We start from the raw sequence: 19885 nt of genomic DNA, 5'->3' as shown, positions 1-19885 counted from the left end.
TAGACCAAAAACAGAAGAGGGAGAACCACAACAAAACCCAGTCATACCCAGTGGGCTGTACTCGACATTTTCAGAATATCAGGTTTTTTTTCCTTTCTTATTATCTAATTGGTTAGTTTTTCTCTCTGCATCCCCACTCCTAAAAGATTTTGGGAAATATCATAAAAGTACATTTTGTACCCAACTATCTTTTTTTAAGTGATGGTTATATTTTTCTGATTATAAAGTAATTCTTACAGTAAAAAAAATTAGAAAATATGAAAAAGTAAAGCTACTCATAATTCTTATTACCCATAAGAAACCTCTCTCCATATTCTGATGGAATGTCCTAACATCTGTGTCCTATGACTATATGTGTATGTGTGTGTATGTATGTTTCATAATCATAGTATAGACAGTTTTGTATACTGTATTCCCCACTTAAATATTTTGTTCATTTTCCCAATTATTAAAAAATCCTTCAAAACTTGATTTAAAATTTGCAGTTTAAATTAAAATATACTTTATGAAAACGAATATATGTATGTATATGCAAGACTGAGACATTGTGCTGTACACCAGAGACTGACACATTGTAACTGACTGTACTACAATTTTAAAAATTAAACTATACTTTAATTATTTAATTATTATTATTATTATAGCTATAATTAGTATTTACTCAATAATATTACTATTCTGGATACCCTACAGCAACATTTTTTTCTGCACCATCAGACACACCTAACAGATGACAGTAATATCAAATTCACTGTCCCTATATCCAGGGTTATGTTGTAAGTAATTTCAGTTTCTTTTCTACTTAAGTAAACACATAAGATTGAGAATAAGGGTATGTGAAAATGCCATTATTACAGGGATAATTGCTCTGATTCACAATAAAGAAAAAAACCTGAATTATCAGAATTATTTACTCATCTATTAGTAGACAAAACATTGTGGGAGAACCTACAACTGATATATGTCCAGATCCTGTAGTTGAGAGCTCTTACCTCTCTAGGTATCATATAGCTCAGTGATTTATATTTCAGATAAAACAAATAAAATACAGCTCATTTACATTATTCAACAATTAATTTAACGAGGCTTAAAAAGAGAAAATAGAACAAAATTAAAGAGAACTCTGCTTTCAGTTTCTCTCTTTTTTTTAACATTAAACCCCTTATTGTTAATGTAACCTAATAAAGGTCAAGCTATCTTTTTAAACTTTTCTCATAGCAAATTTCAAGCATACATACACACACACCACTCCTCAGACCCACCTCAGATTATTCTGAAGTGAAATTCTGACAACATATCATTTCATCTGTAAGTATTTCACATTTTCAGCTAACTCTTTAAAACAATTTTACAAAACTGACAACCCTACGCAAGAGTATGATCATGTTAAAATAGTAGGAATATGACTGACATTTTTCTCTCCATTTTCAAGCATACTGACAAATTTCTTTAATAACTAAAGCATCATTCTATGTCTAAGAAACTGTAAAGCTGTAGTAATTTTTAATTTTATGTATTATAGAGGACATTTCCTGACTATAACGTAAAAACCTTATAAAGTAACCTAACGGCTCCAAAAACTAAAATTTTTAATACCTACTGGAAGCAACTTGTGGTTTTCTGGAAGTGAATTGGCAAGATTCTCCAATCCTTCATAATCTTCTAACATATAATAACATTCAGCTAAGCGCTCCTGGTTCCGGCCTTGTACATAATACTGTACAGCATTCAACCTACAGAAAGAAAAAAAAAACTTTTAAAACTAATGAAACTAGTATGAATGTCCTGATAAATAAGCACTTTCACAAAAATGTTCTTTCATTAGGATTCCAGTACTAGTATTACCCTAGTCATCATCTTCATTACAGAATGTCTTTGAATATTCTTAAGAAATACTGTTTTAATCTGATATACTGTTGTATTTCCTAACACTGACATAAATAAATAAGCATACTGATCAAAATGATAACTTAAGAACAAAGCCAATGATTTCTGGGAAAAAATCTGTAATAACAAAACAAGCAAATATAAACTATATCCTCAAACAGCAGAAAGTTATCTGGGACTAAAATGTAAGTTTTGTGAGTTTTGAAACCCCGAAGGCTTATGATGCTTACATGACAGCTTGAAGGAGCTCTTGCTCCTCAACGTGAATCTAGAACTACATGAATTTAGGCGCCGGAAGGATGGCCTTCATTTACCTAGCATTATGTCATAGGGGAGTACTCAGGCAGCCCTAGCATTATGTCACAGGGGAGTACTCAGGCAGCTACAATTTTAAGTGCTGGGTGAATGGATGAGGGGGTCCAGATAGGTTACCTACCACTTTTGTCGATCAGCAAAGTAGTCTCCGATGGCATTGTGGGCTTGCTCAAGGAGACTGTCATCTGCATCACCAGATCCAGTTTTCAGGAGTTGGAGTACTCTAAACCAATCTCCCAATTTCTGCCGGAGGCCAATAGCAAGATCTCTACAAAAAAATGACATTCATTCATTCATTCACTCATTCAACAAATATTTATCAAGTGCCTACTCCATGCTAGGTTCAATTCTAGGGCACTGAGAATACACAGCAATGAATGGACAAATGAGGTAACTCTACAAACATTTTAAAATTTAGCCCCATTAGGTAAAAGGCAATAGGGAGAACCTGGAATAAGAAAAGGGAAACAATTTCCTGCCTCTTATTTTCCTAGACTTTCAAGTTACTTGGCAAAATAATGATTTAAAAAACAGTCACTTCTTTTCATCAATTTTTTAAGACATGATCAGGCTTATTTCATGTTTACATGTTTGGTTTTATACTTCTTGTGAGGGCCCAAGTTGTATTAGCAATCTCTCAGAAGTACAAATAATAAAAATTAGATAAAATGTTCACAGCTGAAATGAAGTTCATAATTATTTTCTACAAATCAAATGAAATATGAAGAATAAAACTCAGTCCCCTAATACCTTTGATTGTTATTTCATGCTCCTTGACAAAAGGCCTAAATCAAAAAAGAGAACCCAAACAATCAGCTTAGTAAATAAATGCTAAAGCTTCCAGTTTCCGCAGCCATATATGACTTTTTTCTCCTACCAAATGAAAAAACTAACCCATGGCCAGCCCTTACTACATGTATAAAAAGGGAAGAAAGCTGCCCCCAAATTACAAAGCATAAATTCATGAAGGTCATGCAGAATATCCAGGTTGTAATCCAAACTGAATTTATTTTCTAAAACACATGGTTTTATAATCCCTACTTGAGAAAAAAAAAAAAGTTACAATTTCTGGAAGTACTCCGGGTGCCGGCACCTTCATCACTGACCTTCTGTCCATATCGAGGTACATTCTCTCTGCTTCCTCGAACCTGCCGAAGTAGGCGACCACCTCCGCCTGCTTCATGGACTCGCTCTGTAGGTTGCCCAGGCGCTTCACAAACTTAATGCCTTGGTAATCCTTACAGCGCACGAACGCCTGCTCCGCAGTGTGCAAATCCAGCTTCTGAAGAGCTGCTTCAGCCAGCAGGCGCCTTTAGTACAAAAGAACAGGAAAGCATATGGCAAGTTACTGATAAACAAGTTTCGAATCAGAATTCAATTATTACACCTGTTGTTTCTAGTGAAGCATGGTGGGAAGTGATTATTTTAACACATTTATCCACGTTCATATCATTTTATGCTTGTGTTGAGTACTTCCAAATCGAAACTGAATTTCTGTATTTTTAAAAGAACAAGAACGGAAGTCTACTCCCATCAGGAGGCTAGGATGAGTGCAGAGGAAGACAGAGCTGAGACTGTAAGGCTTACACCTGACATGTGGGGAGGTTTTTTTGTTGTTGAATTTTTTAAATACCAAAGTCGGGGGTGTGGATTGTCCTCTATGAATTGAGATGCATCTTCAATTCCAACCTTCTCAATCAGTGCTCGGCTATCTCGCAGGGACCGAATCTCGAAGTTAATGATATAATCTTTGTTTGGATGTTCTGGATTCTGAAAGTAAAGATGAAAAGGAAAAAAAATAGTTCCCTGTAGAATATGTATTTCTTTTTTACAGTAAAAAGCAAACAAGGAACTGCATCATATTATGAGCAAAACCAGGAAGAAAAGAATTCCCATATATGAATCTTTTGAGTTATCTGGAAAACACCCCCAACCCACAAGTCCCTCCTGAGGTTAAAAGGGGACAGTGGTGGAAGGGGTCCCTCACAATTACGCAGACTTGTTCAGATTCTTCCTTTGGACAAATGGAATAATCAAACTTACTTCCAAGCATTGTGAGGATTAACTGAGAAAACACATCAAACATTTAGCACAGTGCCTAGCTGCACTACTCACATTATTCGCAGTCTCAGAACTGACCTCATGCTCTCTTGCTTCAAACCTTAGAAGAGATACACCTACCAACTGAACCACAGCATCCCAACCCTCTTCCGGTGGCTGAATGTCTTGTCCATCTCCCCAGATCCTCCACTTGAGGCCAGAAACTGTCTTACTAGATCTCAATAAATATTTGCTGAGTCAACGAATAGATGAACTTTGGTTAAATATCTTACCCACTAAGAGCCTTCCTCATCTACAAATGAGGTCTGTGTAATATCTACCAAGTACAGTTGTAATGACAAATAAACATAAATATGCAAAGACAAATGAACACCTCATACGAAGGAACGTCAGTAAATGTTAATTCCCTTCCTTTCCTTTTTGCATTCCTTCTTCTCTAGTCTTCCAAGAAAGTTCTCATGTTATTTCTCTTTTTCCCCTATTTTACTGAGATATAATTGGCATACAACATTGTATTAGTTTTAGGTGTATAACACTCATGTTATTTCTGAAAACTGTATGTCTGAAGGAATCCACAGTTTACCTAAACAATTCCCGGGTCGACAAGGCCTCAGTGGGAACTGAAGTATGACAATATTCTTTTCTTTATGGGTTGGCACATAGTAAGTCAGATAACAAAATTGTCACAGAGAACTTGGTTTCCCTTACAGTTTAACCAGCCCTGCCAATAAACTGGGCAACAGTACTATAGATATTCTTTATTCTAGAATTAGATATGCAAAAAATGTGTCCAGTGTATCAAGAATTTTAAAGTACATCTAACAATTTAAATATGCATTTTTAAAAATTCTTCATAAAAATATAATTATCAGGCCAACAATATCACAGGCATTTTTAAGCATTCTAGATCTTAAAGCAATCAGCAACTATGAGCCTTTCTTAAAAACTACGGTCATGAAATCCAGCCAACTGAAAGATTAATCAAAATTAATAATTCATGTACAAAGAAAATGCAGAAAAAACTGGTAATAGCTGTCTCTTAATGTGAGACTAAGTAACTGAAAATTAGGGTTACACAACAAAGTGTAAAGTTCTAAATCTCGACAACATAAAAATAGTATGTCTGAAAAAAAAGAAGGAAAGAGGGAGAAAATGTAAGAGCATCATCTTTTAGAGTGGACAATCAATACTATTAACAATGAAAATGTAGTTTAAAACCAATAAACTTAGTTTTTCATAGTTTTTTCTTACCCAGAAAAATGTATTGTTTGTGGTGAGAAAAAATTACCTAATGTTCTACAATTCCTTCAAATACTGTCACATTATTAAATTAAAATTAAATTTAACACTAAAAAAGTAGATTGTACAGTGATGCCATTCTTATAAAATTATTTCCATTTATTTTTCTAGTCTATCAAATGTATCTTTCTACATACGGGTTACAGCTTTCTAGAATAATGTTCTGGTGTTTACCTAATGTTAATCATTAAAACATCTAGATTGCAATAAAACCTCAGACATTCCCTTCTGATGTTTGACAGCTGACAACTTTTAAGCCTCATCCCTCCCCCTTCTCCTTCCGCCTCACATCTGGGCAAGGTGATGAGAAAGAACAAGTGGTCCATCCTTTGGCGCCACAGGAGTTTCAAAACTCACAAACATCTACGTACACATGGAAACCCTCACCCTAACCCCACCCTCTAACTCCGCCACGTCCCAAAAAAACCAAGCCAGTCTCCTTTCTCTGCTCTCAAACCATCTTTGGACCAGCTTGGGAAGCCTGTCCTTTCTCCCTTAAAAACCCCATTATGAAGGTAATATCTTCTTGCACCCTTTTGGTATGTCTGTAGTGTCATCACTCTTGACATGCGAACCAAGTTTAGGGTGGAGGCCCATCCTGCTGCTGCAGAGCAAGCATCATTAGCAACAAACTGGTTCACAATAAAAGAGCTGCGATTTACATATAAACCAAAATATGAAAACATGCTATAAAATGCAGCTAACATCTGGAAATTTAAAATCTATCCCAATTCCAAAAGACATACACAGTACATAGACAAAGTAAATATTTAGATAAAGTGAAGGTAAATTTTCAATATATTCTTAAAGTAAACAATTCTCAAAGAATGTTCAATGAAGGCCAAAGTAGAGATTCAAAAATTATCTGAATTCTATTATCTGGAAATAGAGTATTTTATGAAAACCTAAAAACAAGATGGGAGGATAGTGGACCTCCAAACAAAAGGTTACTCAAATATCCCTGAACAAGAAAAAGACTAAAGAAAATTATCAAATATTTCTTCAGTATCTCTATTATTAATATTAAAATAATGATGACAACAATTATCTACCAGTTTTCAGTTCCTCCCGCTGTGCTAAGTGCTTTTCATAAATTATCTTGTAAGATAACAATCATATAAGATAGGTGCTATTACCATCCACATTTTATAGAGGTAAACACTGAGGCTTATAAACAGGGAAGGAAAATGAAGTTGAAAAGATGAAGGAACCAGCCTAAAGGTTGTACAAGTGACAGAGCAGGGCTGGACCTCTTCAACCCACACTCCTAACCAGGACACTACACTGCCCGGTGCAAAAATGAATCCTAGTTAAGCCAGCAACAAAAATATAATTGTTTCTTAACAAGAATTACCTTTAATATCTCATCCAAAAGAACAGATTTGATTTCTAAGTCCTCAAAGTTACAAATATATCCAGAAGTCTGAATGGGCTCCTTTAAAGACAAAAACAAATGTTAAGTTTAATTGTACAAAATTTCCCTTCTTTAACATATCATGATTTTAAATTTTATTATCAAAATTTTCAAAACAACAAAAAAGTAAAGAGAATGTCATTAACACCCATATAGCCATCATCTAAATAATTAACATTTTGCTAAATACGCTTCAGTCAATTTTTTTGGCTAAAGTATTTCAAAGTAAATTTAGAGACATCATGACATTTCACCCCTATTTCAGCACATACCTTTAAAAGAGAAGGATGTTCTCTTCTAAATAAGTAAGTATACATCTATGATGGGTACGGATTCAAAACTTTAGAAAACCCTTGTTTGGAAAATGTACAAAAGTACAAAAATACGAAACTGATGAAAATGTGAGATATGAAAGGACTATGAATATAAAATAATAGCACCAAAGAGAGGGAAGATCCAAGACAAAGAATAAAAAAGCTGAATCAGTATCTTGAGAGGGTGACGAGATGAAAAGGATCAAGCAGGGAATATCAACATTAAACAGTTATTTTTTAATTTTCAAAGAAAATGTACTTTATCAATGAACTAGAACTTTGTACACAAATGGCACCCTTTTCTCACACATAATCTGAAGAAAGGTTTACAACTTAAGGAAAGGTATGACTCTGGAATTCATAGTTAATACTCAAATGGATAAAAATGTATTCAACATTAACCATCAAATAATAGCTTATCTCCAGAATAATAATAAAGAACACTGTGTCCTGAAGGAGTTCTAGTAAGCTCTGTTTTGAAGAGTATGTCCTCACATGCTCAGTCAGTAAGCAGCTGGAGGAATAAATAGTAGAGTAACTAACCAAGCAGGGACCACAGCCAGACAGCGTTCTCATGAATGAAAAGAACAGCACAGCATGATTTATAAAGAAATTCAGTCAGTGGTAAGGTTATAAGAAATTCACCTAGTTCTAAATCTAATAGAAACTGAAGAACTTAACGGGCCAGACAACAAACTCCAAAAATAAATAAATAAAAGGCTGTTTTGTTAAACTACTCAAGGAATGCTTTCCACCAGCCTAAGATTTCCCCTGGTACTAGATTAACTATGTGCGCTACACACACATTATGGACAGCTGGGCATAATCCTCTCCCTTTTCCAGGCATATGATTTCAGAATTACTATAAGTAGAGCCAAGGATGGAAAAAGGACCCTAACATTCAGAAAGTATTTTACTTCCATCCTCAAGGTGATCCCATGGGATAATTTTCATACTTGTTTTGTAGCAAGGGTCAGATTTCCCTCGGATCCTTGAAAGCAGCCTATGCATACAGGTCAAATGCAGCAGCCCTGAACACCTTTCTTTTGAGCCATTCCCAGTTACAAAAATCCTTAAGACTCCTAAAAACTTCAACAAATACCTTTGAGAGCAATTTACATCAGGTCATTTACTAACCCAAAGATTCTGAGTAGGGCTCAAACTGGGAAATGTGAAAATAATTTAGGATATTAAAGAGGCAAAGAGTTTACCACTAAATAAATCATTACAGAAGATCTTCAGTAGCTCAGAGGCTCAAGCGAGCAATTTCTTCCCAAGAAGGAAACTATAGGTCCAAAGAAACATCAATTAATGACACAAAGCATTTATCAAGTCATCTCTTATTATGCACAGTAGTGGAATATAGCAGGAGTACCGAAACTTCCAATGTGAAAATCCACTAATAATTCAAAAATTGTTTAAAAGATTTACTTTCTTAACGATGTTTTGATTAGGCTACTGCTCAAATGATTCTGAATTTCCTAAACACATCTACAGCTGATACAGAGCAGACTAAGTGACAGGAAAATTCAGAGGCTAAAAATTAGCTGATGAGAGCCACAAGTAGAAAATAAAACTGTAACTTGAAAATCAGTGAGAAAGGGGCTCCCTGATAGCTCAGAGAACGTACGCGAAGCACAGTAAGACCATCAGGGTGAGGAAGAACATGGATTAGTGGGTGACGGACTTCATGTAAACACAAATAAGACAAGGTAAGCACAGAAGGTGGACAGAAAGGCAAAAGTATGAAAAGATAAGGCAATTTCAAAACCACATTTTTTGTTTAGGCTGTTTTAAGCAATTTCAGTAAATAACACTATTTTCTTTCTTTTTTTTTTTTTTTTACTTTAACAAAGGAAAAAACAAAGGCTATACAGTTGGTGACCATGGTTCCATCTTTTAAAAAGGAGAGAAATACTTAGAAGCGTCTTTCAGAGAAAGTAGAGAATCTTTAAAGAATTAAATATTATTCCCACTTAAGACCAAATATTTTTAAATTCCACAGAAATGTTTCTGTTTATTTTCAGAAATTCATGGAGCCAACACTAATAAACCTCTTGAAGAAACAAAGGGGAAATGTCCAGGTTTTGATATTTGGCTCATTATTTATGCACTGTTAATGCTCATTTCTTGTTTTTACCTCAGGATCCAAGTTTCTGAAAACATACATCCTTGTCTTCTCCATCATTGCAAACAGATCAGGATTATCTTTGGCCCACTTCATATCCCAGACATCTTTTCGCTCCAATTTTAACAACTCGCCGGTGACTTGCTGTCCTGTGCTGTCTGTTACCCGAGCATCCAAGTCAAAGAAGGTTAGAACTCCTGCGATGTCTATGATTGCAAGACGACTACAAACGGTGAAATTGAAAGAGGGGAAAAATTGTGAAAGTGCCACCAGCGATCATGAATATAATTACCTACCACCATTCTTCAAAATTAGTTCATCAGAACCTGAGAATCAGGGAGAAATGGCTTTAAATAAATAACTGGCTTTAAACACATGTTTATAAATTTGTTAGACGATGTGGGCTGCTTTCCATTTTGCTTCCGTGTGAGAAAAAAATATCCAAAGGGACTAAAGCAATTGGTGTGTAAATAAGTTAAAATATTACACTAGAATTTCTATATTTTGCCCAGTTAGAGAAAGATATCTAAACATAGTATAGTAAATACAGTGTTTAAATACAAATACAGTATAGTAGTCACACTGAGCTTTATTAAGTAGAAAACAAACACATATCTTTGCATTTATTACATAAGTGCAACAATCCCAACGAATAACTTCTAAGTCCAACATCTAAGTGAGGAAAGTTTTCAGACTTACCTGGAGTTGCAATTCAAGGATAACTGGTAGGCTCGACAATTAAGGGAATATTTTTGAATCAAACCAACATTAGGAAGACTGTATCTCTGAATGGTGCCAGATTCACGACTCTATGGAAAATATGTTTGATTATGAAAGCATATTTAAACATCATAATAATATATTACAACTACAGGTCTCCCTATATGTTCATACAACTGTTTCAAAGCCAAAGTGATGGTGTCATAGTGAATTCCCAATTCCATACTCAGAAATATGTTCTGAGTACATGTTTACCTCCTAATTTAATTAAAACCTTTTTAAAGTGGCTGAAGGTGATCTAATTTTTTAAATGTAACATTCAAGAAAGAAATCAGAAACCTATTCTTTGATAATACACAAAGATTTCTATCACAAGGAAGAAATATCTAGGATTATTTACAGTTGTCTTGGTTAATATTCAGGGTACATTAAAAGCTAAAATATAAAGTACTTATATGAAATATCAATATAAGATCATTACAGGAAACAGTTGTTACTGAAAGTCTACATTTTTCTCCTATGCCATCTATGTGATACTAGTTTGTGGCAAAGGGAGATAATCAGAAAACAGTGATACAATGAGTATTAGTCTAAATGTGCTTAAAAATAAAACAGAGTGTAAGTTTCTGTGCAACTCTGTACAAGCCTCAAGGTTGACAGACCAAGAGTTAGAGCAACAGACAGGAGAGAGCTATGATTTCCAAACCCTGCCGTGCCTCAGGCCACGGCAATGGGAAAAAGTGCAAGGCTGCACTCAGCCATCCCTCCCCGCCATCCCCCCCACCCCTAATCCGAGCATCACTGCTCTTGCAGCACCTGCAGAGGGCCTATCAGAAAGGCTGGGGAGAGCGGGGTGGTCAGGACCGGGGATGTTTTTAATGTATAAAAGGGAGGTATAGTCTTTAAAAGAGTTAATATGCTGAGGTACACAATAAGATTTTGTTTTTGAAAAAGGGGGTTCTGTGGTCTAAAAACGTTGAAAAAGTAATGGTTCTAAAAACCATTTGAATTTCAACAGTGGAAACTTAAATGCAGAAGATATCTTTTCCATTAAAATTTTTGGCTGGTATTAAAACTATTTGAGTGTGTTGCTCATAGGTACACCCTGTCATCTAGGAATCAAGTCAATTTTTGTGACTGATTTGACTTGCATGTTTTTTGATTTTTCCTGCAAATGTCAGAAACACAACTAACACAGCCAAAAAAAAAAACAAAAAAACCTGTATAGCAAAGAATCTAAAAAGAAAACAAGAGATTCCTCAGATCTGACTGTAAGATAAACTGCTTAAAACATACACCAACATCATTAGATGAGGAATAATGAACACTATGTTCTTAAGATTTTTCCTCCCATAAACTTAGCTAATGTCTAAAGAATGTAAGTAGAACTGGAAATACACACTATCAAGGATCTGTTTACATAATTCAAATTCAGTGACTCCACCAGCATTACTACATTAAACATTTATTTCTAAAATTAATATTTTCAAATATCAGAGCTCAAGAAAAGACACTGTAACATTGATACACTGATTTTGTTTGAAAAATTCAACAAAAATTTGCCACAGACTTTACTTCACTGGCTAGCAAACACACTACCTCCTCATTCTAAGTCTCGTGAAACTGACTGAGCCAAAGCACCTTCTCTGGTACAAAATAACAGGCCACATAAAGGAGGCAACTTTCCAAGACCCACTACCACCATCCAGTCCTCTCCACATCTGCCAACCCTTTACAGGGCTCATTCAACCCCGTGTCAGACTCTCCCCAGCTGGCCACTGTTCTACTGCTTTTATAAACTGCTATTTCTGCAAATGATTAATAATTTGTGAGGCAATCTTTAAAACGTTCTTATTTCTTACGTTGGACGTAGTAAAACTGGAGGGGCCCAAAGATGAAATTCAAATCCAAAACATACTGCTTTATTCTATTTTTACAATTTAAACAATTCTCATTCATAGAAAAAATTTTTTAAGAACTTACCACAATCAATGTCTTGTCAGATGCAGTTATGGCACAAATTGGATCCCTTGTTCCCTAAAATAAATCAATGTTACTCTTTAACAAATATTTATTGAATGACTAATCTGGTATAAGGTAGTATGAAATTCACGAAGAAGAATACTTCACTATAGCATCTAAGTATAGAAATCTCTGCCCTCAGGGATTACTCAAAAGTCTACTGGGGAAGACAGTGGACTGACACCTAATGACAGCGCAATATGGTAAGAGGAGAGGTAAACTCAGGAGTTGTGAGAGCACAGAGGGAGGAGCGTAAACTTACAACAAAATGTGAAGAGAGCCAAAAACCTGAGCTTAGCTGTAGAAGACGAACATTCGGCAGAAGGACCAGCACATGCCAGAATGACGAAGGGGCAAACGGCACGGCACTGTACAACCTGGATGGGTCTTTAGCATTTTTTTGGTTTTGGGTTTGGGTTTTTTGGGGAAAAAAGCCAATCTCAAAAGGTTACATGCTATATGGTTCCATTCATAAAACATTCTCAGAGTGACAAAACTATAGAGACGGAAACAGATTAGTGACTGCCAGGGGACAGGGATGGGGGTGGAGAGGGTGTGGAAATGAAGTAGCATGAGGCAAGTTCCTTTATGGTGATAAAGTTACATAAACCTACATGTAAGAACTAGTGAAAACTGAGTAAGGAACTGGGTCATAGTCTAGTTAACAGCATCATTACCAATGTCGACTTCCTGACTTTGATGTTATCCTACTATTACATGTCACCACTGAGAATCTGGGTAAAGGGGTTCTATGCGCTATTTTTGCAACTTCTTGTGAGCCTATGATTATGTCAAAATAAAAATTTTTCTTTAAAAGCAAAAGAAGAAAAAAAGCAGCAGATTCAGAAAAAGTTTTTCAGAATAGAAATTTTTAAAAGAATTACTAGAATAATATGCTATTCACTGGAAATAATTTTTTTTCTGGTCTCAAAATAAAACTACAGTATTTCTAAATCTACGGATATTAACATTTGCTGGCAATAATAAAATCACCTACTTGAATGGCTTTACTATAATCAAGCACCCCATCCACTGACCCAGAAGGAGTATCATCAACATGATAAATTCTGAAAAAAAAAAAAAAAATTCAAATTTCAATGACAGTATAAGGAAGATTTTTACTATTTCATGATCTCTAGGACAATTAAAGGATTGGATGACACCAATGAATATTGTTATTTAATATAAATATCTTGATTATAAAGAGTTCTTGGCCCAGCTCAGTCTTATAAAGGCAGAAACTATCTACAAGGTGTTTACTAGTTATGTGAGTGCCATGTTCCTAAAGGCTGTGCTAAAAATATATCTGGATGCTGAATCACGTATTTCCAGTGAACTGCAGTAAGCCCCAAGAGATAGCTTCCCTTAGTCTCCAAATGAACACCAGTTAGCAGTAACTTCCAATGCACTAAGTTACTCTGTTGCTTCTCCATAACTTCCCTCCTGTCACTGTGCTCACTAAAGGTAGAACTGAAGTGTACTTGGGAAGCTCTAATGAATGGAATTTTTGTTCTGAAGTAAAGAATCCTCCCCTGTGCTTACCGGTTATGAAGCTGCCCCACCTTGTGCACCATCTCTCGGGCACCTGTGTGGTACTGCTTACTCACATCGCAGTATCACTGCTAGTGTCCTTGTCTCTCCCACTAGATGGTGGTTTTCCTGGAGGCAAAGACTGCATCTCCAGTCCCTGCCACACAGTGTCAGGGGCTCTATAATGTCTGATGAAAAAAATACTAAAATGAATGGAGGTGAATAGAGAAGAAATATCATAGGAATGCTATGAGGCCCTGGGCAAGTTATTTAACTTCTCTGAGCTGCAATTTCTCCATCTGTAAAATAAGGTTAACAATTTCCCCTTTGCAGAGTTTTTGAGAAGCATAAATAAAATGTTTGTAAAGCACACATGCACAGAGCTTGATATCTAAAGGGAGTTTAAGAAATTATAGTTGCAATATAACCACAGGAAAAATCAAGTCATTTTCTATCTTTAAAATATGAAATTTTGTCATTGTTAAATTGATGCCACATTCGTACTTTCAGCAATGTAATAGGGAGATCAAATGTCAAATAAATGTAATAGAAATGTATCAAATACAGAGAGGTATATCATTTTAGAAGTACCAAGTTTCTGCTTTCTAATACATATCTATTAAGTACAAACATAATATTTCTACTTAGTTATCACAAAATAAAAGTCGAAGGTTAAAATAGGAGGTCTCTCAAAAGATCGTGTGACCGACATCCTTTCCTTAAAACAAGCAGGAAACCACAAGGAAGGCCAATCGGGGCAGAGTGGCTCCATGTCCCATCCCTCCTTATCAGCTGGTAACCTCTGGCAAGTCATTTAAGTCTCTTTGTCTCAGTTTCCTCTCTGTGAAACAGGAATAATAAGAGTCCTAACTAGACTTACCAGAGTCTGGCACATAAGAAGTACTCAGTCAGTGTTGGCTCTGATCACCATCGTCAACTGTATTTTACAGACAGGGAAACTGAGGTCCAGAGGGAACGGACTCAAAGTCATTAAAACTAGTAAGTACATCCCAGACAGAAATATAAGGAAAAAGGAAATGATACCTTCTTTATTTAAACAAAACCCAGAATCTCTTTAGCTGGTTAATGGAGGACACTCACTCAGTGAAGATGCTAGAATTTTCTGCCCCAACTTTTCCCAAGATCCACTTTCTCCCCCAAAAGAGGCCAAAGGCCCTTCCCATTGAGTTGTTCAGAACTACCGAGAACACAAGATACAGTATTTTTCAACTTTTTTTTTTCTGCTTCCACATGAATTCACATATCCAATTTTTTTTTTAAACTGGGGTTATAACTCTTATCTTAGTACATGAGTGAGTCTTAAAGGAAAGGGAAGACTGCAGTAAGATCTCAAGTATGTGTGAAGGAAGATGACTGCTAATTATAGTTCTCACGCATGACAGTTTATAATAGCTATGTCTGATTTAAATGTGATATGGTTGAGTTACTAAAAAATATGCATCAAAAGATATACCTTTCTCTGCCTTCTTTTCGAGACCGTGTGATCTGATTAATTTCCAACGCTGTGAGCTTCTTTGCCACACGATATTGCCAGGTATAAAACGCTTCTTTCGAAGCTGCTATCACATGGGTTTTGGTCATTGTAACAAATAATGGTACTATTAAAAAGAACATAAAGACAATTAGGTTACAGTTAGACAGAATCACAAAACGTTTGTGCTTCAAAAGACTTCAGTGATCACTGAGTCCAATCCCTCATTTTACAGACAATATACTCCACACAGTCTGGGGCATCAGAAATTCTGAGTCAAAAGCTTGTAGGACTATACAAAAATATCAACTCAAAATGGGTCAAAGACCTAACTATAGAACTGAGAAGGTAACTTAGGTACAAATCTTTGTGACCTTGGGTTAGACAATGGTTTCTTAAACATGACACCAAAAGCGCAAGCAGCAAAAGAAAAAGTAGATAAACTGGACTTTATCAAAATTAAAAATATCTGTGCTCCAAAGGACACCATCAAAAAAGTGAAAAGATGGGGGGAGGGTATAGCTCAGTGGTAGTATGTGTGCTTAGCATGCACAGAGTCCTGGGTTCAATCCCCAGTACCTCCATTAAAAATAAATAAATTAATAAATAAATAAACACAACTAACTCCCCCCCCCCGCAAAGAAAACCAAAAAAAGTGAAAATACAACACCCAAATGGAAGTAGTATTTGAAAATCATATACACGATAAGGAATTGTATCTAGAATATGTAAAGAACTCAATAATAAAAAGACAAATAGGATCTAAATAGACGTTTCTCCAATGAAGATATACAAATGGCCACTAGGTCAATGAAAAGATGCTCAACATCATTAGCCACCAGGCAAACACAAGTCAAAATTACAGTGAGATACCACTTTGCACCCACAAGATGGCTAGAATCAAGAAATCAGACAGTAACAAGTATTTGCAAAAATATGACAGAGAAATGGTAGGCATGTAAAGTGGCACATTCACTTTGAAAAACAGCTTGGTTGTTCTTTGAAATGTTAAGTATAGAATTACCATATGCCCCAGCAATTCCACTCCTAGGTATATACCCAAGAGAAATGAAAACATATGCCCACACAAAAACTCATACACAAATGTGCATAACAGCATTCATAACAGCCAACAAAATGGAAATAGCCCATATGTCCACTAACTGACAGGTGGATTTAAAAACTCCCACTCCTTCCTCCCATCTCCACTACCATCACTGGCTGGTTCAGGCCTTTATCCTTCCCTCTGATCTCATATGTCTTATATTTCCTCATTAATTTAGAAAAGAAAATTCTCCAAAGTTCCTTCCTAGTTTAGGAATATATTCTCTTAAACATTTTTTCATCTGTTCCATTTCTTAGAGAACATTTAAGTAAATCCCTACTGTGTATCCTTTGATGAAACAGTCCCATCAAATCCATCTTACATATAAAGAAATAGAGGATTAAGGAAGTAAAATAACTTGTCCAAGGTAACAAACTAAACAATATAAAATTAGACACACACATTCACACAAAATATGGAAAAACAAAAACTTTTATAAAAGATCATTTTAGTACCTAGTTTCTAAATTCACAATTTAAATGGTACAAAACATATTTTTCTATTTACAAATACTTACAAAGTAATCACTAATATGGTCAGAATAAAGAAATGGTGTTAGCAGCTACCATTTACACAGTTCTTGCCACAGTCCAAATAAAGGACATTTAAGGCAGTAGGAGACTTAGAAACTGAACAAGGAACTAGAAACTAGACTGATGGTATGGTGTTAATTGAATAGATTAATAAATTTAGATTCAAATTCAACAATTTTATATGCTAAATAACTCAGTATAGTTGAATCATATTTTTAAAAATTTTTTTATTACAATTGCCAAGATTTCTCTATTCAAAATGTATACCACTACCAAACTCTAGAGGGAGCTACAAGCCTTCCTCTGGGGAACAGCTGGTGGGAAGGCACTCCTGAGAATGGAAGCAGAGCCCCTGGGGATGTCAGGCCCAAGCTTTGCTCAGCTTTTACTGACCTCATCTGCTCTAAATCATAAGATAACTGCTAAACCATTCAGTAAATTCTACCACAGATATTATGATGTTGGTAACTATTATGTGTGATTTGAAGTTAGTTCACAAACCGTAACTGCTTTCTAATAAAATACAGTTTTTCCTAAGCGTTAGAAGAGCATTTTCCTAACTGATGTTTAACTACAGTTATAAATTATACTCATGTTCCTTTCTTTTTGATACATCCCAAATAAGCACAAGTTTATCATTAGCCTAATTAATTCAAAATTAAAATGTCAGTGCTTCAAAGCAAGTCAGATTTCTTGGATTCAAACACAGGCACTTGCTAACTCTGTGGCCTTAAGTAAATTACTTACTCTCTGAACCTCAGTTTGCTTACTATAAATTGAAGATGATAATAATAATAATATTACCAACCTTACAGAGATACTTTAAGGATTAAAAGAGATAAAAAATCTAAAGCACAGAACAGTGTCTAGCATAGAAGAAATACTTAATCATTTTAAAAGCTAGTATTTATTGAATTTTTAAAAATTATATGTCAAGCATTTAATATAATTATATTGTTATAATATATAATTAATACATTACACATATTAACTCACACCCACCCTATAAGGTAGGCATTATTATTATCTCCATTTAGCAGATGAAGAAACTGAAGGATGGAATGGTTAATAACTTGCTGAAATTGCACAGCTAGACAGTGGTAAAAGCTGGGACACAAAACCAGACATTCTGGTTCTAGACTCTGTGCTCTTAACCATTGCTTCTCATTAAGGGTTAATAACTGTTAGGCATGGTTGCTATTACTTTTTATTTTTAATAATAAAACCATATACAAATTCACGAGTCAATACAAAAAACAAATCCAAATATATATAAAATATGTTCTTTGTTTTCAATCAGTATGGGAGTAGCTTCAGCAAATTCATATGGAGATAATTCTACCTACATAAATTATGCTAAATCTTTATTTATTAACCATTCCATCCAGGTGGATTTAGTTCTTAGCTTCCTAGAATTAAAGTTAGAAGACCAAATTTTAACAGAATATTTTAGGAAAAAAAAAAAACACAACCAGGATAAAAGTACTCCATGTCCTTTTCAACTATTCAATACCTGGAAAGAAAAAATTCAAAATATCTAGAAAGATTATTAGGAAAAATTTTTAAAGAAAGTAATTATGCTTCCATTAATTGTAACACTAATAGGTAGTAGTTACTAGCCAAGCGAGGATGTAAAATAATTTAAAGCAATCTAGGAATTCACTTATAAGTAAAACCTGCTTGTAATATTTTAATGCTGAGGCCCGAAATAAATGTCTACATCTGTAATGTTCCCCCACTTTCCTACTTACTCATTTCTTAGCCGTTTAAAGAGCTGGTGAACTGAAACTGCACTGAAATGTTCAGATCAAATGACGTCTCTCTGGAACACATGGAAGACCTAGTGCGTGTGCTACAGGCCGTCATTAGAAAGGTCCTACAAGCTCCCACCAAAATGGCCGCAGCACCGGCACCTGGTACTTTTCAGGCACTTTCCATGCTTTCATTCCTCTGCAAATGCTGTTTCCTCTCCTTAAAATGTCACCTGAAGAAATATTGATCCTTCAAAACTCAGCTCAAATGAAACCTTCTCCAAGTAGAAAAGAATGTCCCTGACATTCTTACGCACTGACATCCACTTATCCGGCACCTAGCACAGTACCTAGCACACAACAGAGGAGCAACAGTCATTGTTCAATAGATTAACTACATTTTATTTGTTTAGACATCCTAGAGGAAATGTCAGAATACCCAGTACAGTACCTGAAACAGTATATACTCATTGATGGCTTGCTAAATAGATGGATTCTATTTTAAAATACTTTCATACAGTCAATAAACACTTGTTATTTGTACAGTGTTAGGCAGTGGGGATACAAAAATGAATAAATGTAGATAGATCTTTAAGAAGCTAAAAATCCTGTGGGGAGGATAGGCAAGAAAATCAATAATCACAGTGCAGAGTAAGTACTTCAGATAGAAGCACACCGAATATTCTGAGGGCTCAAAGGAAGAGGCCCCCAAAAACCTAACTCCTATATGTGCAGTATAACAGAGCCCCACAAACTAAACTTCTGTAATAATGCATAAAGTTCTTGTTTAAAGTTTCTATAAAGATTTTCAGGAAGAGTAGGTGACAAAAATTACACTTCCTAGAACGATAACAGTTACATACTTTTTCTGCTTTAGCCTCCAGTCCTCATGAAAATTTGGCACAGAAACTTTAAAAAGGAATTTTACAGGATACGTATGAAACAAAAATGTTGAGTCTTTGGCTGAGTTTACTGCAGACCAATGAAAGGACTGTTTGTTAAAATTTCAGCCAGCGAGACTGTAAAAAAAAGTTTCAAGTCTCAAAAATACAAATAATCATGCCCTCAAGCATTTGCCATTTTATGAAGGTAAAGGATTTACATCTGTCTTTATTAAAAAAATAGACTGCCTGTGATTAAAATTACTTTGAGGCTAACCCTGTCATCATTATGATTCTATGTTAAAATTTTTGACATTAAAAGAAAAAGCATATAATCTGAAGGCTGTCAGAATTCATCCCTTAAGATTTAGGACTGTTATATTTCTAATAAATAGAAAATATTTATGTGATAAGAGTCTGTAATAATTTTAAG

At 35.1% G+C, this 19885-nt stretch overlaps 1 protein-coding gene across 2 annotated transcripts in view; it reads right to left on the bottom strand.

Moving 5' to 3' along the window:
• WDR35 (WD repeat domain 35) overlaps window positions 1-19885 on the bottom strand; it is a 51275-nt gene that overhangs the window by 8796 nt on the left and 22594 nt on the right. For both annotated transcript variants that reach the window (XM_064494714.1, XM_064494715.1), the window contains 10 exons: window positions 15165-15309; window positions 13158-13227; window positions 12122-12175; window positions 10118-10227; window positions 9431-9641; window positions 6917-6997; window positions 3836-3972; window positions 3309-3512; window positions 2324-2470; window positions 1601-1733 (listed from right to left, as the gene is read on the bottom strand). In XM_064494714.1, the coding sequence (XP_064350784.1) occupies window positions 1601-1733; window positions 2324-2470; window positions 3309-3512; window positions 3836-3972; window positions 6917-6997; window positions 9431-9641; window positions 10118-10227; window positions 12122-12175; window positions 13158-13227; window positions 15165-15309 (1292 nt within the window). The remainder of the gene's footprint in view (window positions 1-1600; window positions 1734-2323; window positions 2471-3308; window positions 3513-3835; window positions 3973-6916; window positions 6998-9430; window positions 9642-10117; window positions 10228-12121; window positions 12176-13157; window positions 13228-15164; window positions 15310-19885) is intronic.

Source organism: Camelus dromedarius, chromosome 15, assembly GCF_036321535.1.
Source record: "Camelus dromedarius isolate mCamDro1 chromosome 15, mCamDro1.pat, whole genome shotgun sequence".
NCBI classification, from domain to species: Eukaryota; Metazoa; Chordata; class Mammalia; order Artiodactyla; family Camelidae; genus Camelus; species Camelus dromedarius.
This window is presented reverse-complemented; position numbering and strand designations above follow the sequence as displayed.